The sequence below is a fragment of the Macrotis lagotis genome, chromosome 4 (genome assembly GCF_037893015.1).
Source record: "Macrotis lagotis isolate mMagLag1 chromosome 4, bilby.v1.9.chrom.fasta, whole genome shotgun sequence".
Taxonomy (NCBI): domain Eukaryota; kingdom Metazoa; phylum Chordata; class Mammalia; order Peramelemorphia; family Peramelidae; genus Macrotis; species Macrotis lagotis.
The window spans coordinates 118361338-118378528 of record NC_133661.1 but is presented as its reverse complement, the minus strand read 5'-3'; the positions used below and the strand labels follow the sequence as shown (position 1 = coordinate 118378528).

Genomic DNA, 17191 nt, shown 5'->3' with positions numbered 1-17191 from the left:
GTTTTGATATTAGTTTGTGGGTGATGTTTTCCTCAAAGTGTTCATTCTACAAAATCTGTAAAAGGGAAAAGCAAAATTTCAGGATGCAAGGTAGAACCATGATGACTTTTCACAAAAGAAAAAGCAACAAACACAAAGACTATAATTTGTTGTTACTGTATTAAATCTTGTCCTATTCAATATTAGTATTGGAATCTTTAAGGTAATATAGAAAACTGACAAGTCATTTTTTAGATACCTGTAAGATAATTGCCTTAGAATAAAATCAGTTTTTGAAAACATCTTATCAACATCCTGTTTGAATAACCTTATTTAATATACTAAAATGGCTCGAGTTTATTAAAAATGAATATATTCTGTAGCAGAAAGAAAAATCTCAAAATTGCAAATTCCTTAATGATGTTTTTAATCTGTAGAGGAAAAAAAATCCACCAATGTACACAACTGAAAATGAAGACAGTTACTTATTTTTGCCAAGTGTTCTTTGCTTCTCTGCATGTTCCACAATTTTTTCTTCCACATAAAGTCCTTTCCGCTTTCGTACTGAATTCATGTACTTTCGAGCTTGGTTCTCTGAGTCAGCTTTCTCTCCAAAATGTAAATATTCTTCTTCAGTAGTTGGAACCCAGAATGGATCACTGGATATCATCTTTTTAAAAGAAAATAGTAGAATACGTCAGGCTTTTAATCTATTTTAGACAAGACAGAGTTTCTTCATTCACACCATATTTATTTAAAAAAGGAAAGAACAAGGGACCTTTGAAAGTTGGAGCATGTTTATTGGGAACAAAGAAAAAGAAACTCATTTAGGATCATGAGATTTGTAGGTCTAGAAATAAGTGCTCTAAAGTGACAAGATATATTATTCTTTTGAAGTAAAGTATAAGACACTCCCTTCCTATTCCTTCTATCCCCAAACCCCCAGTCAAGTTGCAAAAAAAAAAAAAAAAAAAAAAACATAAACTAATACTTCTAAGGAAAGTAAAATACTGATCTATCCTTTGGCATTTACAGAGGTATTTTTCTAAGTGTCAGTATGCTGCACTTTTATTTGCTTGACAATGATTACAACTTTTTCCTTGGAGATTTCAGCAATGACAGTGTATTTTTTAGTTGATAGGGAAAAACTGAAGATATGAGAGAGGTGATGATTGGAATAGAATTAGATATCAGAAGAGAGAAGTAGATGGGATCAAAAAACAGGTGAAAGGGTTAGCATTGGTAAGAAGGGTCATCTTATCTTTGAAGGCCAAAGGAAAATAGATGAGACAACACAGAGAAGTCTGTTTTAAGGTATGGAGGTGGAGGGAGCTTCAAGGACTCAAATTGGATGGTCTTAATCCACTTAAGAGGGAATAGAGTTGGGACTTGCTCATATATAACTTGTAGGGATATGACAAGAAGCAAAAAAAATTGATTTCAATGCCACAAAAAGTTGAAGTTACAAAGAATAATTTGTAGTGAAACTAAGTAAGTATGGCTTTGTGACTTTCTTAAGGAATCCATTAAGCTGCTATACCATAAAATTTTGAAAATTTTTCAGGGGGGGAAATGTAAGGAAGATTTGAGAGCCTTTTTTAGGTAATTTGGGTCCAAAATTTATTTTTTCAACTGACCTGAAAATTTCTAGCTTTGATGACAAATGTCTATGATAAGTGACTATGTTGATAACCAGAATATTGCTGGAAGGTTGAGAATGAAAATGTAGAGTGAACTACAGGTAAATTCTTTAGAAACTAACACGTCTATTTCATATTATTAGAAGAACATATAATTTTGTTTTAGCTCTTTTTGAAGTGACATGGAGTACCTTGTGAGAAGATGATACTATGTTCATTCCCTAATGGGTTACCTCCTCCTTTGTCCTCTAAGCTTACTTAAACTACCTAATCTTTAAATGCGTCCTTAGTTTTGTCTTCTCAGAGTCACACAGTCTAAGTTTAATTCTGGTCTTTCATAAGTCTGAGTCTAATGATAGGACAATAAGTCACTCATTTTTAGAAGGTGAAATCTTTAGAGCTCTATATTTCATACATTACTACCTGAAAGCAATAATCTACTTTGAATCTATTCAATCTGTACATAAGAAGGCTGAGATCCAGACAGTAAATGCCTTACTTATGATCATATAATCTAGAACTACATTTTGGGTTTCCCACAAGAATCAAAGCTGTTACTACATAAAAGCAAAAAATGTAAATAATCTACCCAATGAGATGTTTCTGTGTAAATGGGTCTCTACACGAGCCACTTGGGGAAGATAAAAATAGCAATTAAGAAGAGAATCCCAAAGGACATAATCTGGAGTAGCATAAACATGTGGAGAAATACTATCCTGTTTTTTTTTTTAAACAAAGGATTAAACATAGAGAAAGATGTCTTATTCCATTAATATACTATCTCCTATTTTAGTGACTTATGACTCACCTCTCTCACTAACCTGGGGAAGTTCAGGGGATTGGGACTCTGACCTTAGAATTTCATGTAACAGTGAATATAGTGTTTTTATCACAGCCCTCAAGAGGTGTTTGCTGAATAAATGGTCAACAAATGAACAAAGACCTTCTCAAGTTCCAAATTATGGAACAGGCTTTTCAAGAGTCCTCAAAAACACAATGTTCATTAATAGAAACACACTTGACTATTTGATGGATGCCTGAAATATCATTTCTATAGGATCACAGGGTCATAGATTTTAAATTGGAAAAGACCTTGGAGGTCCTTTGGTTCTACCCCTTCCATGAGCTCTTCTAAGAGCTCTTTCATGTATGATATAGAGCTCTAATGGCTTGAACTTGAAAAAAAGGAGTGAATTGTCCATCTCCTTTCCACATTAGAACAGGTGATAGAGCCAGAATCTGAAACTAGGTCTCCTGAATCCAAATTCATTGTTTTTTACAATGTGCCATGTATCCTGTTTGATAGAATCTTTAAATAACATATCATAGGGGTACAATTCACACTTCTTTTTTAAAACAAGAACACATCAATGATTTTAACTATTTAAATCAATGGAAAAAATAGGATTCCATATAAAGATATTTTATAAAAAATTTTCTTGGAGTATAGCTATTCTATCAACAAGTATTCTTGTGAAAAATTAATTTTACCATATTGGCATAATTGATAAGGTACTCTTTACTGAAATGTCTCATGTTCTGAGTTTCCTCTTCCTCTTCCTGAGTTGCCCCTACCCCACCCTGGAAAGGGGATGATGAGTGATACTTTTTTTGATTGTACAAGTCAGAAGTGACCTTTTAGATCCCACCTGACAGTCAAAACTATATAAACCTCACTATTGGGCTTCATTTTGGTGAGTCTGACTCTCTAGCTCTCCCTACCAAGCCTCCATAAGTAATTCTCAACTTAAAGAAATATCAATAAACGTGGGTATCAAGCTAATTCTATTTTGTTCTTTCTTAAGGCCACAACCTCTAGCAACTTTGTCCCTGATTAGGAGAAATTTTGGGAAATTTAACTAAAATAAAAATCATTTAGTTGTATGCTGTTTCTCCATCACCCACTGAACACTTCCACATCAATGGGCTGCAAGGCAGCCAATTGTGTTTGGTTACTAGGAATCAGTCAAATCTCTTAACTACGATGTAAAACAATCTTCCTATGAGAGAAATTTTTTGCATGTCATTTAATGATTTTTTTCCCTTCATGTATTTAATAAAGCTGATTAAGTTATTTTCCCTCCTTTTTACCCAAATCACTCTGGCTAGATTTCTACTAAAGATAGATATAACAATAAAATACTGGTGGAATATCAAGAAATAATAATAGTTATGCTCTTTTTTCATACTCTCACTCTAAAAACACAAATCAATTGTAAATATAAAGTAATTCTTAATCATCCAGTGGTGACATAGTTTTAATAAGCCAATACATTACTCCAAATACCCCAATAAAATACAATTGAGAACATGATCAATATTTAGAATACATACAAATGTTTCAGGGCCCAACCATTTTCAAAGTCCTCTGACTGTGGTGAATGACAAGTCCTTAAAGATAAGTGGCACTCTTTAATTGACAATGCTAGAATTAGTTTCTGTAATGAATATTAGAGATGTGGTCCAATGAATATTCCAGAATGTGACTTGAGGGATGTCAGACAATCCATCTACACACAGATTATCATCTCTACTATCTTACAAAAGTACCTAAAATCCCAACATTAGATTAATTCCTTTGTGGTATGGGTGTATTAAATGACTTTCTTTGTTTCCCCTTTTGGTTAGGATCTGTGAGTTCATCTTCCCAAATTAAAATTCAAGTTGGCAACCACTAGTGCCATCAACTCACCTCACTAACTACAGGAATCTTCTAACATTCACTAAAGCTCCTTTTCCTTCCCCTGCTCAAACATTTAAAATAGAATAAAAATTTTTGTGATATAAGAAACATTTAGTCCTGCCAAGTAATAATACTTGTGTAAGCTCCAGACAGGTCATTCCCACAAAGCCCCAGCTGCCTAATCTCAAAAATGACAGGGATGGGGGAAAGTTAAAATAGAGTCTTTTCTAGCTCTTAATAACATGATCTGATGAAAGTGACTATCACTGTAATAAAAACATAAAATCTCATTTGATGTTAATAAAATCTCATTTGATACTAATTTTTTTTCAAAACATTCCCAAGTTATTGGTTCTTTTAAAATTCTTATAAAGTCCTCCTTATCAAAAATCCAAATTTCTTTGATTTCTAACCAGATTTAATTCTGTATTTATAGAGAAAGGACCAAACCTGGAATTCCAATATGGAATTCTAGGACATGTCTTCCCAAGCAAGGTCTTTTTCCTAAAGATGATGATGATGGTATCATGAAATGAATTTTAAAAATCATCTCCCCTTTTAGATTCTAGAATGGTTATGATTTTACTTTTTTAGTGGAAAAGAAGCATTTTTGTACTGACATTTTTTTAATTGAGCTAAACTATTAACATTGTTCATTTATAAACATCAATCTTCAATTATCTATAACATCCACAAGAAAGGGATTATGAGTTATAGTTCCTTTGCATTCTTCCATATGCTATATTGCCTTGCACAATGGGCTTTCAAACAAACTATCATTTTTTTCTCATCTTTTATCTTCTCTTCATTCACATGATCACTCCCCTAGTTCAGGTCCTAATGTTTTGGCATTCTTAGCCTACCAACATAGACATTTTAAATGATCTAGTACAGTGTCTAGCAGATAGTAGGTAGCTTAATCTAAACTTACTGATTGAATGCTTAGTCTCTCTGCTTCCACAGTCCTCCTCTAATTCATCCCTTCAACTGGATGCCAGAATAATCTTGAAAGCACAGGTTAATCATGTTAGGCCCATGCTCAAAAAAAATCCAGTGACTATCTATTGCTTCTTGGATGTCTATGTGGTATTTAAGGCCTTGATCTAGACCTGATCTACCTTTCCAGACTTTTTTTCTTATCATTCCTTTCATGCACTCTTATTTCCAGGCAAAATGATATGCTGGTTCTGTTTCCAATACATGAATTCATCTCCTGCCTCTATTCCTTGGTATAGACTGCCCCCCCCCCCATGTTTGACATATACTCTTTTTCTAGTTCTGCATCTTGGAATCTTTAGTCTTTGTCAAGGTTCAGTTCAAGGTCACTATCTAAGAGAAACCTTGTGATTCCCCTGTTAGTACTCTCTCTCTTCTGAAATCCATCTGTGTATTTGCTGTGTTCCTCCAAGTGGGAAGTGAGTTCTCAGAAGGAAATGCTTATGTTTTGTCTTGGTATCTCTGGCACCAAACACAATGGCTCATATATAACAGATTTTTAATAATTTATTTGTTGAATGAAAACAGTAAAACAAAGAAAAAACAATTTGCTCATCTGAGCTGCCTTAAGTTTTTAAGGGAAAAATTGTTTTGGCAGTATGGAATATTAGACACTGGACTTCAGCAGAAAGGCAGACGAAATCAGTTTCCTTGGAGATCTCTTAGAATCACATTTATAGCCATCTGATTGTAATGCTTTTAAAATACATTTTGCTGAGAACCTGAGTGGTGTTGAACAAATTAAATTAATTTTGTAGATCTCTCAAGACTATGATTCTATACAATATAAAAACCAATTATAAATTAATTTAAAATAAAAAAATTCTTGTTTTAAGTACATGCATATACAACTAAGAATAGAACCATGAAATCTTATTGTTATCTTAATTATGAACCTGTACATAGTGTAAGGTAGCAGGAGAAACAAAGGATTTTGAATCAGAGGAGCTGAATTTGAATTCTGGTTCTCCTCCTGTATGACTTAGGTAACCAACTACTTTTCTTCAAATAAGCCTCAGTTTTCCTTGTAAAATGAAAGGGTTGGACGAGATGTTTTCTTAAGCTATCAGGACTAATCTTATGTATATGTAATTTAGGACATAAACAGTTGTAGAAAAGAACAGTTTTGAAATTGTCAGATACAGAGAAGGTGTGAATTTGTCTACTGTTAAGTATATGTATGTGTATATGTAATCTAATCGTTGCAGTGGCTAACTGGATTATATTTCAGTCTAAAATAAAACATGAATAATTTTTGTACACACTTTGTTTTACATATTATCACACCTAAACTGCCTTTTAGATGGAATCAATTAACAATATTTTCAAGTTGTTTAAATATGAAAATTTAAACTTGAGTGTCAATTTGGTTTGGTTTGTATTACTGAGAACAGTGGTAGGGAAACCAGCAAGAAGAAATGACATTGCTTTGGCTGCAATCCAAATAACAATTTCTTCCTGGTAGGCTACTTCATATTCAGATAATTTCTTAAAATTCAAGGACTCAGTTAAAAATCTAATGAAAATTTCAAAGGAAAATGGTAACCACCACCCACTGTCTTTGACCCAAAGTTTGGCTTCTTTTTCTGCCACTCTATGAAAATGTTCCCACAAGAAGTCACCAATGACTTTTTTTGAAGGCAGTGGGGTCAAGTGACTTGCCCAAGGTCAGCTAGTTAATTATTAAGTGTCTAAGGTCGAATTCAAACTCAGGTTCTCCTGACTCCAGGGCTGGTGCTCTATCCACTGCGACACCTAGCTGCACACCCCCCTTGTCTGTCTGTCTGTCTGTCTGTCTGTCTCTCTCTCTCTCTTTACCAATGACTTTCTAACCACTGAATCCAATGGCAACAGATAATAACAGATAATCTGTTTGAAGTCTATGCAAGTTTTAGCTCTGTTCCCATTTTTTTTTTTGGATACTTTCCTCCCCTTGACTTACTGGATACAGCATTCCCATTTTCCTCATTCTTTATTCCTTTTTACCTTATCTGTATCTTTTTTCCTACTGCTTACCATTTAAGATAGATTCCCCCCAAGTTTCTCCACCAAGTCCCTCTATCTCCCTGTAATACTCTCCCTTGGCAATCTCATTCACTCCCATGGCTTCAATATCATCACCTTTATTGAGATGATTTTAAAAACTCTCCCATCTAGACCTGACCTTTCTTTTGAGTTTTAGACCTATACCTACAACTCCTTATAAGATCACCCCTTATCTGCACCAGCAATGGCATGGCACTGAAACATGACCAAAGCTAACTTAATATTAAGACTCTCCATATATTCCTCTGAACTTCTGCCAAACATCATTCTTACATATATATTTTTTTATTTGGTTATTTCATTCTATTTAAAAATTTTCATGACTGCCTATTCCCTAGATGGGTTAAATCATTCTACTTAATATATATATATATATATATATTCTTCCTATTAATTTGCCTCTTAAGAGTGAATATCCCTAAACAAACAATCAAACAAACAGATAAAAAGGACAGTGAGGTGGCACAGTGGATAGAGCAAGGGCCCTCGAGTCAGCAGAAGTTAAGTTCAAATCTGACCTCAGACAACAATTATCTAGCTGATGACCTGGTACAAATCACTGAACTCCACTGCCTTGTGTATATATACACACACACACACACACACACACACACACACACACACATTTTTTAAAAAAAGAGTGAAGATCCCTTACCATATGGGTCTAGTATTCTTTGCCAATCTTATCTCCTTATTTTTTCCCTTCTACATACTCTATGCTAATATAAACTATTTGTCATTCTCTTCTATATATTTTTTTGATTTATGCTTTTCCCCAAATCTGAAATAACTTCTCCACTTTGCTGAATTGTTTGCCCATTCTTTAAAATCCTACTCAAACCTCATCTCATTCAGGAAGACTTATCTGGTTCTGACTTTATTTTATAAAATATTTTACTTGTAGCTCTCTTATTCACTTATACATAATTGTATCTCATAGTTATTAGTACATATGTCCTATTCCCTTATCAGAAAGTAGAAAGATAAATTGTAGGGTTATTGTGAGGAAAGCCCTTTGCAAATCATAAAGTATTATATAAACATGAATCATTATTTTTACCATCAGCTAAACTATGTACCTCAAGCAGCACCTAACAAAGAGAGTCCTTAATTTAACTAAGTTGAATTAAATGACTTATTTTAACACCCGGTGAAAAGAAAGATGTGACAAAAAGGCTTTTTATCATTACTCTCCTTGGGGTTTCTCTCTTCATCAAGATACTTGTTGATTTTACTGTCATTTCTTTCATTTCTATCTCCTCTTTCTTTTTCTTCTACCACCCTTCCAATTTCTTCCCATAATTCTTGTCAGACCACTTTCTTGTTTCCCCCCACATGGAGACAATGTAGGAATTAAAATATTTATCTTTAATAAAGTTTAGGTTCTTTGTAGTTCTCTTATTTAAAAAATATTTTTTAGACTTGTGATGGAAAATACCAACCATATTCAGAGAAGGAACTATGGAGTGTAAGTGCATTCAAAGCTTACTATCTTCAATTTTTAAGGTTGTTTCATGTATTTTTTCCCCATTTTAATTTGAGTCTTCTTTTACAACATTATTAATATGGATTTATGTTTAAACATAGCTATACATGTATAACCTATATTAGATTGCTTTCTCTTATAGGAAGGGGAGAAGGAAAAAATGTGAAACTCAAGAACACCAATACAAATAATGAAATTTTCTGAGCAACCATTTACACTTAATTTTATCTCACTAAAGTATTAAATCCTTTGAGGACTCCTCTATAAAATTTTATTTTTAAAAATTAAATTTGTATTTTTTCTAATTATCATTTAATTATTCTGTTTCCCATCTATTCCACCTAATGATTAAAAGGAAACCTATATCATAATAAGCATAGTCAAAATATCTGCCTTTATTTTTTTCAAGTAGGCAACACAAATAATTTAAATTTCACTTAGAAAAATAATGAATCTTTTTTTTCCTTGTGGCCCATTGGTCTTTCATAGAAAAAACTGTTTTCCCCACTACTGGTTTAGAAGCAGTGCTGCCTGAAAACAGACCAATTGATGTCTCAATCTTCATTCTAGCTATACAATCCTACTAACAAGGGGGCAGATTTACAACCTAAAAATACAAATCAGGGATTTATAACTACTTTTAGCTAATGTTCCATTCTATAACTTATTTTGACCAAAAAAGGGTGAGGGGGGTAAAAAAGCAGCTAGCCTAAAATAAACTTTGGGAATGAGGGGTTTGGTCCAGAAGAACTTCATGTGGTTTGGGAAGGCTTTGTTGGAGGGGCAAGGAATGAATGAAGATTAGTCTTTGGAATTTTGGCACAACTTGTCAGGGTGGGGAAGGATCATAACTACTCAATGATTCAACACATATTATCAAACCCCTATGTTTAAAACACTGTGCGAGGTGCTTAGAGAAACACACTGCTGAGAAAAAGTCCTCACTGATAGCCTAATCTGAAAAGACCCAATTTAGTTGAACAGATTAAACTAACCGAATTGGTAAATTATACTACCCTTAAAGCATTTCAAACAAATATTTTTAAATACAAGAAAACTAAAGCATCAACAAACATTTATTAAGAAACTTCTACACAGGGAAGGTTTTGCACATGGTATGCAATAGTTCCTTTCTCACAATGTGGGAAAGAGAACTAACAACTTGATGCTTAAAAATTAAAAACTTATGTAAAATCAAACCAATAAATTAATTTTATTTTCATTAATTCTGTTTTGTTTTTTAAAAATATCTATCATAAAATTTACAATGGTTGAGATATATTTTTTTTAGATTATGATCTGAATACAGTGATGGTTTGGTTGTTTAATCCAGATTCTCTCTTCCTTCTTCCTTCTTTCCTTATCAATATTCTAAATCATTTAATGAAGTCCTGAATTGAAATCAACTTGAGACAAAAGCTGAGTGAACCTGGGCAAGTCATTTACTTCTTTGTGGTTTAGTTCCTTCACTGAAAAATGGGAATAATTAATAGCATCTTCCTCACAGAATTGTTGTAAAGGTCAAATGAATTAACACATATAAACCGCTATATAAATACCAGCTATTATCTTAAAAAAGGAGTGCACAATTACTGTAATAATTATCTTGTACTACTATCTGCTTAATAGTATTTCTACAAAATTGATATAAGTGGCAGATTATAATTTCTTTTCTGGGCAAAACCTCTAAGAGAGTCAGGAGGGCTCACTGGTACAGTTCCAACTCTATCTTATGATGAAGTCCAACTCCTTGTTCTAGACCTCGACCCATCTAGCTTGATAAATACTGGTGCCCTACAAGAACTCAAATTTTAGCCAAACTGGGCACTCATATCTTGAGCACGTTAGTACTTCTTTGCCCAAAAGGACACCCCAGACATCTCTGTCAAATTCCTACTCACTGTATGGATGCCACCTCCTTCAGGTGGTTGTCATCAAAGCACTTCAAACCTCTGCCAACTCTGGAGCCTTCTCTCACAGCACACATCAAGGACTACCTATTATTACTGGTCATGTGCTTCTTGAATTTCTCCTGATAACATTAAAACCTCTGGAAGGCTGAGATGCTGGCTTATGTATATTTATTCTCCTGGGGCACAGCTGAATAAATTTTGATAAATGACTGCAAGAATGACAACTAAAGAATAAAGGTGAAAAAGATTGCATTGAGCAGGAATTGCTACCAAGCAAAGCAGGAAAACTATTTGGGGTTTATATTTTTCCAAATAAATGTAAAGAAAAGCAGTCTCAAGAGTCCCACATTCCTAATGCCACAGCCACCTTGGCTAAGCAGTTGGACTCTCAAACCCTGTGACAGACATGCCAAAGCAGACCTGAGAATGCTCAGCACTTTTCCCTCTTGGAGTTTCTACTTTGCTAATGCACTTTAGTTATGTTTTACCTCTTAGTTTTAATTTGGATTTAGCCATCTGATACTGATCTTCATACAATCGAGTTTCCCACTCCCTACCACCCAATTCCTCATTCCCACCTCAACCAACCTTCCTACCCCAAAGTTTCAACTCCATCTTGCCCTTTCACTATACCCTTTGGAATGCTTGTTCCATAGGCAATAAACTTCTCTTTATCTTCTATCTTTTGCTCTCCCACTCTTTTCATCTACTAGTTCTTACAAGAAACCCAATTTTCCACTGATGACACAACCATCCTGGCCATGCCTTCCAGTACTGGGTTGCACCTTCATTCATTCTTAAGACCCACTGACAGAGACAGGACAGTTAGAATACTCCCTATTTCCCATTGTCACTTGTGGATTCTTCCCCTAGCTCCATCATAGAAGAACCTCTCTTCCTTTGAAGTTTAGATGTAGATCTACTTAATCAAAATTTTGGTAGCTGGACCCATCCCCCCCCCCCCCCCCAACCAGGTCGTTCTCCTTCCTTCCTCAATGAGTGTGGTATGTGGCATACAATTTTTCTCTCCATTCTAACTCCTGATCTCATAACTTGAGGTACTTTAATATTCATACCCTCAAACAGCCTAACCATTCAAGGCCTTCTCCCCTGCACTAGACATTCTCTTCTTCTCTCCATTTTGACCTTTTAGTGGATCAATTCAACTCTACACTGCCCTCTTCTCTTGAATCCCTAACCTTCTTATATTGTCAATTATGTTCAGTCAAGTTTAAGCTTGTTATTACTCCTATCATTTGTTACCTTCACTCCTAGATACAAGTTGCTAAATGAAGATGGAGAAAATCATGCAAACTGTTCTTAAGGGGTTTACTACAAATTTATGTCACAGAACCTTAAGCTAAGCAAATACTACTATATCCCCCTACCAATTCACTAATCTACTTTTCACAGGGGTTCTTCTAAACCTTTCATCTCTCTTCCTCCCATGCTCGCAGCTAAGAACACTGCTTCAACGTTCTTGAGAAAAATATAAGGCCTTTCACCATGAGTTACCTCTATTCCCCCTTCCCATTTTTTAGATGCCCTATTACCATATCTCCTCCTTTACTCCTGTCTCACATGATGAAAATGTCTTACTCTTTATCAAGTCCTTTACTTGTTCAGTCTCATTCCATCCCACTGACTCCAAAAAACTGCCCCTTCTTTCATTTATTTTCAGTCTCCCTCCCTCACCCTGAAAAATCTCTCACTTAATTGTTTCAATACTTCCATCCTGACTTTCATACCATATTTCTTTTGTCCTTTGTAGCTAAACTCCATGAAAAAGATCATCTAAAATAGATACCTTCACTTCTCTCCTCATTCTCTTTTTAACTCCTTATAATGACTTATTTCACAGAAATTGCCTTCCCCAAAGCTACCAGTGATCTCTTAGTTGCCAAATACAAATCTTTTCTCAGACCTCCATCTTCTTGACCTCTCTGCAGTCTTTGACACTTGATCACTCTCCACTTTAATATTCTCTTCTCTCTAGGTTTTTTGGGACACCATTTTCTCCTGATTCTCCTACCAATGTGATGTTTCTTCTCTGTCTCCTCTTTCAGATCACACAATCTAATCATAAATGTCCACCAAAAGGTATTGTCTTGGGGCCTCTATTCTTCTCCCTCTATACTATCTCATTAACTCTCAAGGATTCTAATTACCCTTTCTAAGCTTTTCATACATCTTGAACTGGATGTTCAATAGACATCTTAAACTCAAGATGTATACAATGGAAGTCAATACCTCTTCACCCTTCTATTGTCTGGAGCAACATCTTCCTCCCCTTCTCTCAGGCTTGCAATCTAGGAGTCACCTTGGACTTTTCACTGTATATCTCACTCCCCATATCCAATCTGTTGCCAAGGTCTGGCAATTTCACATTTGTAACATCTCTCAAATATGCTCCCTTGTCTCCTCTGACACTACTATCAATCTGGTACATATCCTTATCATCCCATACCTAAGTTATTGCAATAGCCTGTCACTGGATCTGTCAAAGACAAGACTCTTTCCACCCTAATCTATTCTTTATTCAGTCACTAAACTGATTTTCCTAAACCACAGATCTGATCATATCATTCCCCTTCTCAAATGGTTTCCCATTGCCTTCAGGATCAAATACAAAATGCTTTATTTGGCATATAGAATCTTTTATAATCTAATCCCCTCTTATCTTTCTAGTCTTCTTATACCTTATTCCTACAACAGGTACTATTCTACCCAGGGACACCGATTTCCCAGCTATTCCAAAAACAATACGTTCCATCTCAGCTCTGGGTATTTTCTCTGGCTGTCCCCAATGCCTGGAATGCTCTCCCTCCACTGCTCCAACTCCTGACCTCACTCATTTCCTATAAGTCAAAACTAAAATCTTCTCTTCTACTTGGAAGTCTTCCCTAACCTCTCTTAATTTTTGTTTCCTTCTCTTTATTAATTTCATATGTATGTAAATATGATATATATATGTATATATCTTGCTTGCTTTAAATATACTTGTTTACATGTTATTTTCCCTATAAGACTGTAAACTCCTTGAGGGCAGGGACTCTTCTGATTCTTTTTGTAACCCCAGCTCTTGACATTAAGATATACTTAGCATTCAATCCATTGCTGGTTTCTTTCTTTTCTTCCCCATACAGTATCTTCATATGACACTAGATATTACATGGGAAGAAATTCTAAGGGGCGGCTAGGTGGTGCAGTGGATAAAGCACCAGTCCTGGAGTCAGGAGTACCTGGGTTCAAATCTGGTCTCAGACACTTAATAATGACCTAGCTGTGTGGCCTTGGGCAAGCAACTTAACCCCATTTGCCTTGCAAAAAACCTAAAAAAAAAAAATAAAGTTGAAAGGAATTCTAAGACATTGTTTTCAATGGTTTCTACATGGAAAATGCACATGCTTCTATTTTACCTGTTTTTCAAAATACTTCCTCTTAAACGCTTTTGATTGGAAATTATAGTGATAGGACACATATAATAAAATATAATAAAATATTTTTAAAATGTTGAAGTGACTATTATAATGTGACTATATAATGTTGAAGAGACTATTATTTCTAAAGCTCACGGGAAGAAGGGAAGAACCTACAGAATCAAAAATAGTTGATCAACAATATTTAATTACAATCTGCTTCAAGTTTTCTAAAGATTTTGAGGCTTTTGAAAATACCATAGTGACAGATGGGAAGGGGAAGAGAGAAAAGGTGGGGAAGGCTTCAAAGAATGATAAAATTTTTTTAATAAACATTTTCTTATAAGGGATTTTTCTTAAGAGCTTAACTTTCAATATGAGATTGCCTGCAAATGAAGAGCTTATTTTCTTTGATTTTTCCTTTTCCAGACTCTCCTAACACCCCTCAGTACTGCTGGTGGTCCCTATCTCTTACCCCAAGATAATTATTCTAAATGGTTTTCTTAAGATTCCAGTCATCCTTACCCCACAAACACATCTCTTTCCTATCTCTCATTTACTAAGAAGACCGACACTCTTTCCTATGAGATCCCTTAATTCCCATTCCTCTATTCTACAAACTTCCCAGAACTATTACCTAATTTTTCTTCTTGACCTCTAGTTATAGAAAAATAAGTGATCCTATCCTCATTATGGCTAAATATATGCTAGTTGCACCCTTGAGTCAATTTCCTCCTGTCTCCCTTAGAACCTTACCAACTTGGAAATGGCACAAAGTTCGAATCAGAAATTTTTTGTCTTTAAAAGAAATTTTATTACTTTCAAGAATGAGGCATAACTGTAAGCAATAATTCTACTTTTATTTTAAATAAGCTTAACCAGAACTTATATATCCAAATATATAAAATTATTCCATTGAGGCTAGTCATTCAAAAGAGCGCTTTCAGTTCCAAAGACAATTTCCCAAGAGGAAATTTTCTAAACAAGTTTTAATATAATGGCAGAATCTCTGGAATAAGAAAACATCTTGCCACTTAAAAGTATCATTCAGAATTCAGGCATTTTCCCTGGCTCTCCATCCTACCTGGAATGTTCTCTCTCCTCCTTTCAGTCTCTTTGGGCTTCCCTAGCTTCCTTCCAGTTCCAACTAAACCACCTTCCACAGAAAGCCCTTCCCACTGTCTCTTAGAACCTTCCCTCTGCTGATTACTTCCTAAATATTGCAAAGTCATGAGACATTATTTAGATCAGACTCCTCATTTAAACTTGGGAAATGCATGAATTCTACAGCATGGCACAGTGATAGGACAGGAACTAGTAGTAACCAGGTCTCTTGGCTCACTGAAAGTTCACTTTCAAAATTCATTTACTCTACTTTTCATTGAGCCTCTCTTGTACTGTTTCTTAGAGAATCTTGAGAAATTATCCCTCTATTTCTGAGCAAAGTTTGTCATAACTAAGCTACCAGTATCATGGTGCCTCTGCCAAACCAGGCTCAGGCTAGTTCTTAACAAAGGACAGATTTTTAAAAATATTTTATTTATTTTGAGTTTTACAATTTTCCCACCAATCCTTTTTCCCTCCCCCCATGCCTCACAGAAGGCAATCTGCCAGTCTCTACATTCTAGGTATACATTGATCCAAATCGAATGCAATGAGAGAGAAATCACATTCTCAAGGAAGAAACACAAAGTAAAAGAGATAGCAAGGTCAGACAATAAGATATCAGTTTTTTTTTTTTCTCCCTAAATTAAAGGTAACATTCCTTGGTCTTTGTTCAAACTCCACAGTTCTTTCTCTGGATACAGATGGTATTCTCCATCGCAGACAGTCCAAAATTGTCCCTGATTGTTGCACTGATGGAATGAGCAAGTCCATCAAGGTTGATCATTGCCCCCATGTTGCTGTTAGGGTTTACAGTGTTTTTCTGGTTCTACTCATCTTGCTCAGCATCAGTTCATGCAAATTCCTCCAGGCTTCCTTGAATTCCAAGCCCTCCTGAATTCTAATAGAACAATAGTGTTCCATGACATACATATACCACAGTTTTGTAAGCCATTCCCCAACTGAAGGACATTTACTTGATTTCCAATTCTTTCCCACCACAAACAGAATTGCTATGATTATTTTTGTACAAGTTATGTTTTTACCCTTTTTCATCATCTCTTCAGGGTATAGGCCCAGTAGTGGTATTGCTGGATCAAAGAGTATGCACATTTTTGTTGTTCTTTGGCCATAATTCCACTGCTCTTCAGAAAGGTTGGATGAGTTCACAAATCCACCAACAATGTAATAGTGTCCCAGATTTCCCACAACCTTTCCAACAATGATCATTGTCCTTTCTGGTGATATTGGCCAGTCTGAGAGGTATGAGGTGGTACTTCAGAGAAGCTTTAATTTGCATTTCTCTAATAAGTAATGATTTAAAACAATGTTTCATATGACTATGGATTGCTTTGATCTCATCTGTAAATTGCCATTGCATATCCTTTGACCATTTGTCAATTGGGGAATGGCTTAGTACCAGGTATCCTTAAGAGTAATAAGGAAGTTTAGAACGGAGGAGGGTTTAGGAAGGAAAGAATGAGTTCAGTTTCAGAAAAAATGATGAGTTTAAGATGTCTGTAAGCATTCAGTTCAAGATCTTAAAATACTAGAAGTCAGCAGAGTAGATTAGGACTGAGTAAAAGGATTTGAGATTAACCTGCATAGGTTGTTGATTGCAGCAGAGTTGATGAAATTACCAGGTGAAATAGTACAGAGGAAGAGGGGAAGAGATCTTAAAACTACTTAATTTGCATCCATCTGAGATGATCCTTTGTTTTTATACTTTTGATATTTGTTCTGTATATACTTTATACTTGATATGTTCCTATTGCCTTGCCTGTTGCACTTGATAAAGCATGTTGACTGAAAAGAGGTATGTCTCAATTCCAAAAGGAATGAGAAGAGGAGAAATTGAACAGACAATTGCTAGCTTAGGCATTATTCAATTGTATAATTTTGGATTAGTCATAACTTCCTACTCG

General features: G+C 35.1%; 1 protein-coding gene across 2 annotated transcripts in view; it reads right to left on the bottom strand.

Moving 5' to 3' along the window:
* Nucleotides 1–382: 382 nt before the first annotated feature.
* Nucleotides 383–17191, bottom strand: part of EFL1 (elongation factor like GTPase 1) — a 202547-nt gene continuing 185738 nt past the window's right edge. For both annotated transcript variants that reach the window (XM_074233988.1, XM_074233987.1), the window contains exon 20: nt 383–649. In XM_074233988.1, the coding sequence (XP_074090089.1) occupies nt 461–649 (189 nt within the window). In that variant the 3' untranslated portion in view covers nt 383–460. The remainder of the gene's footprint in view (nt 650–17191) is intronic.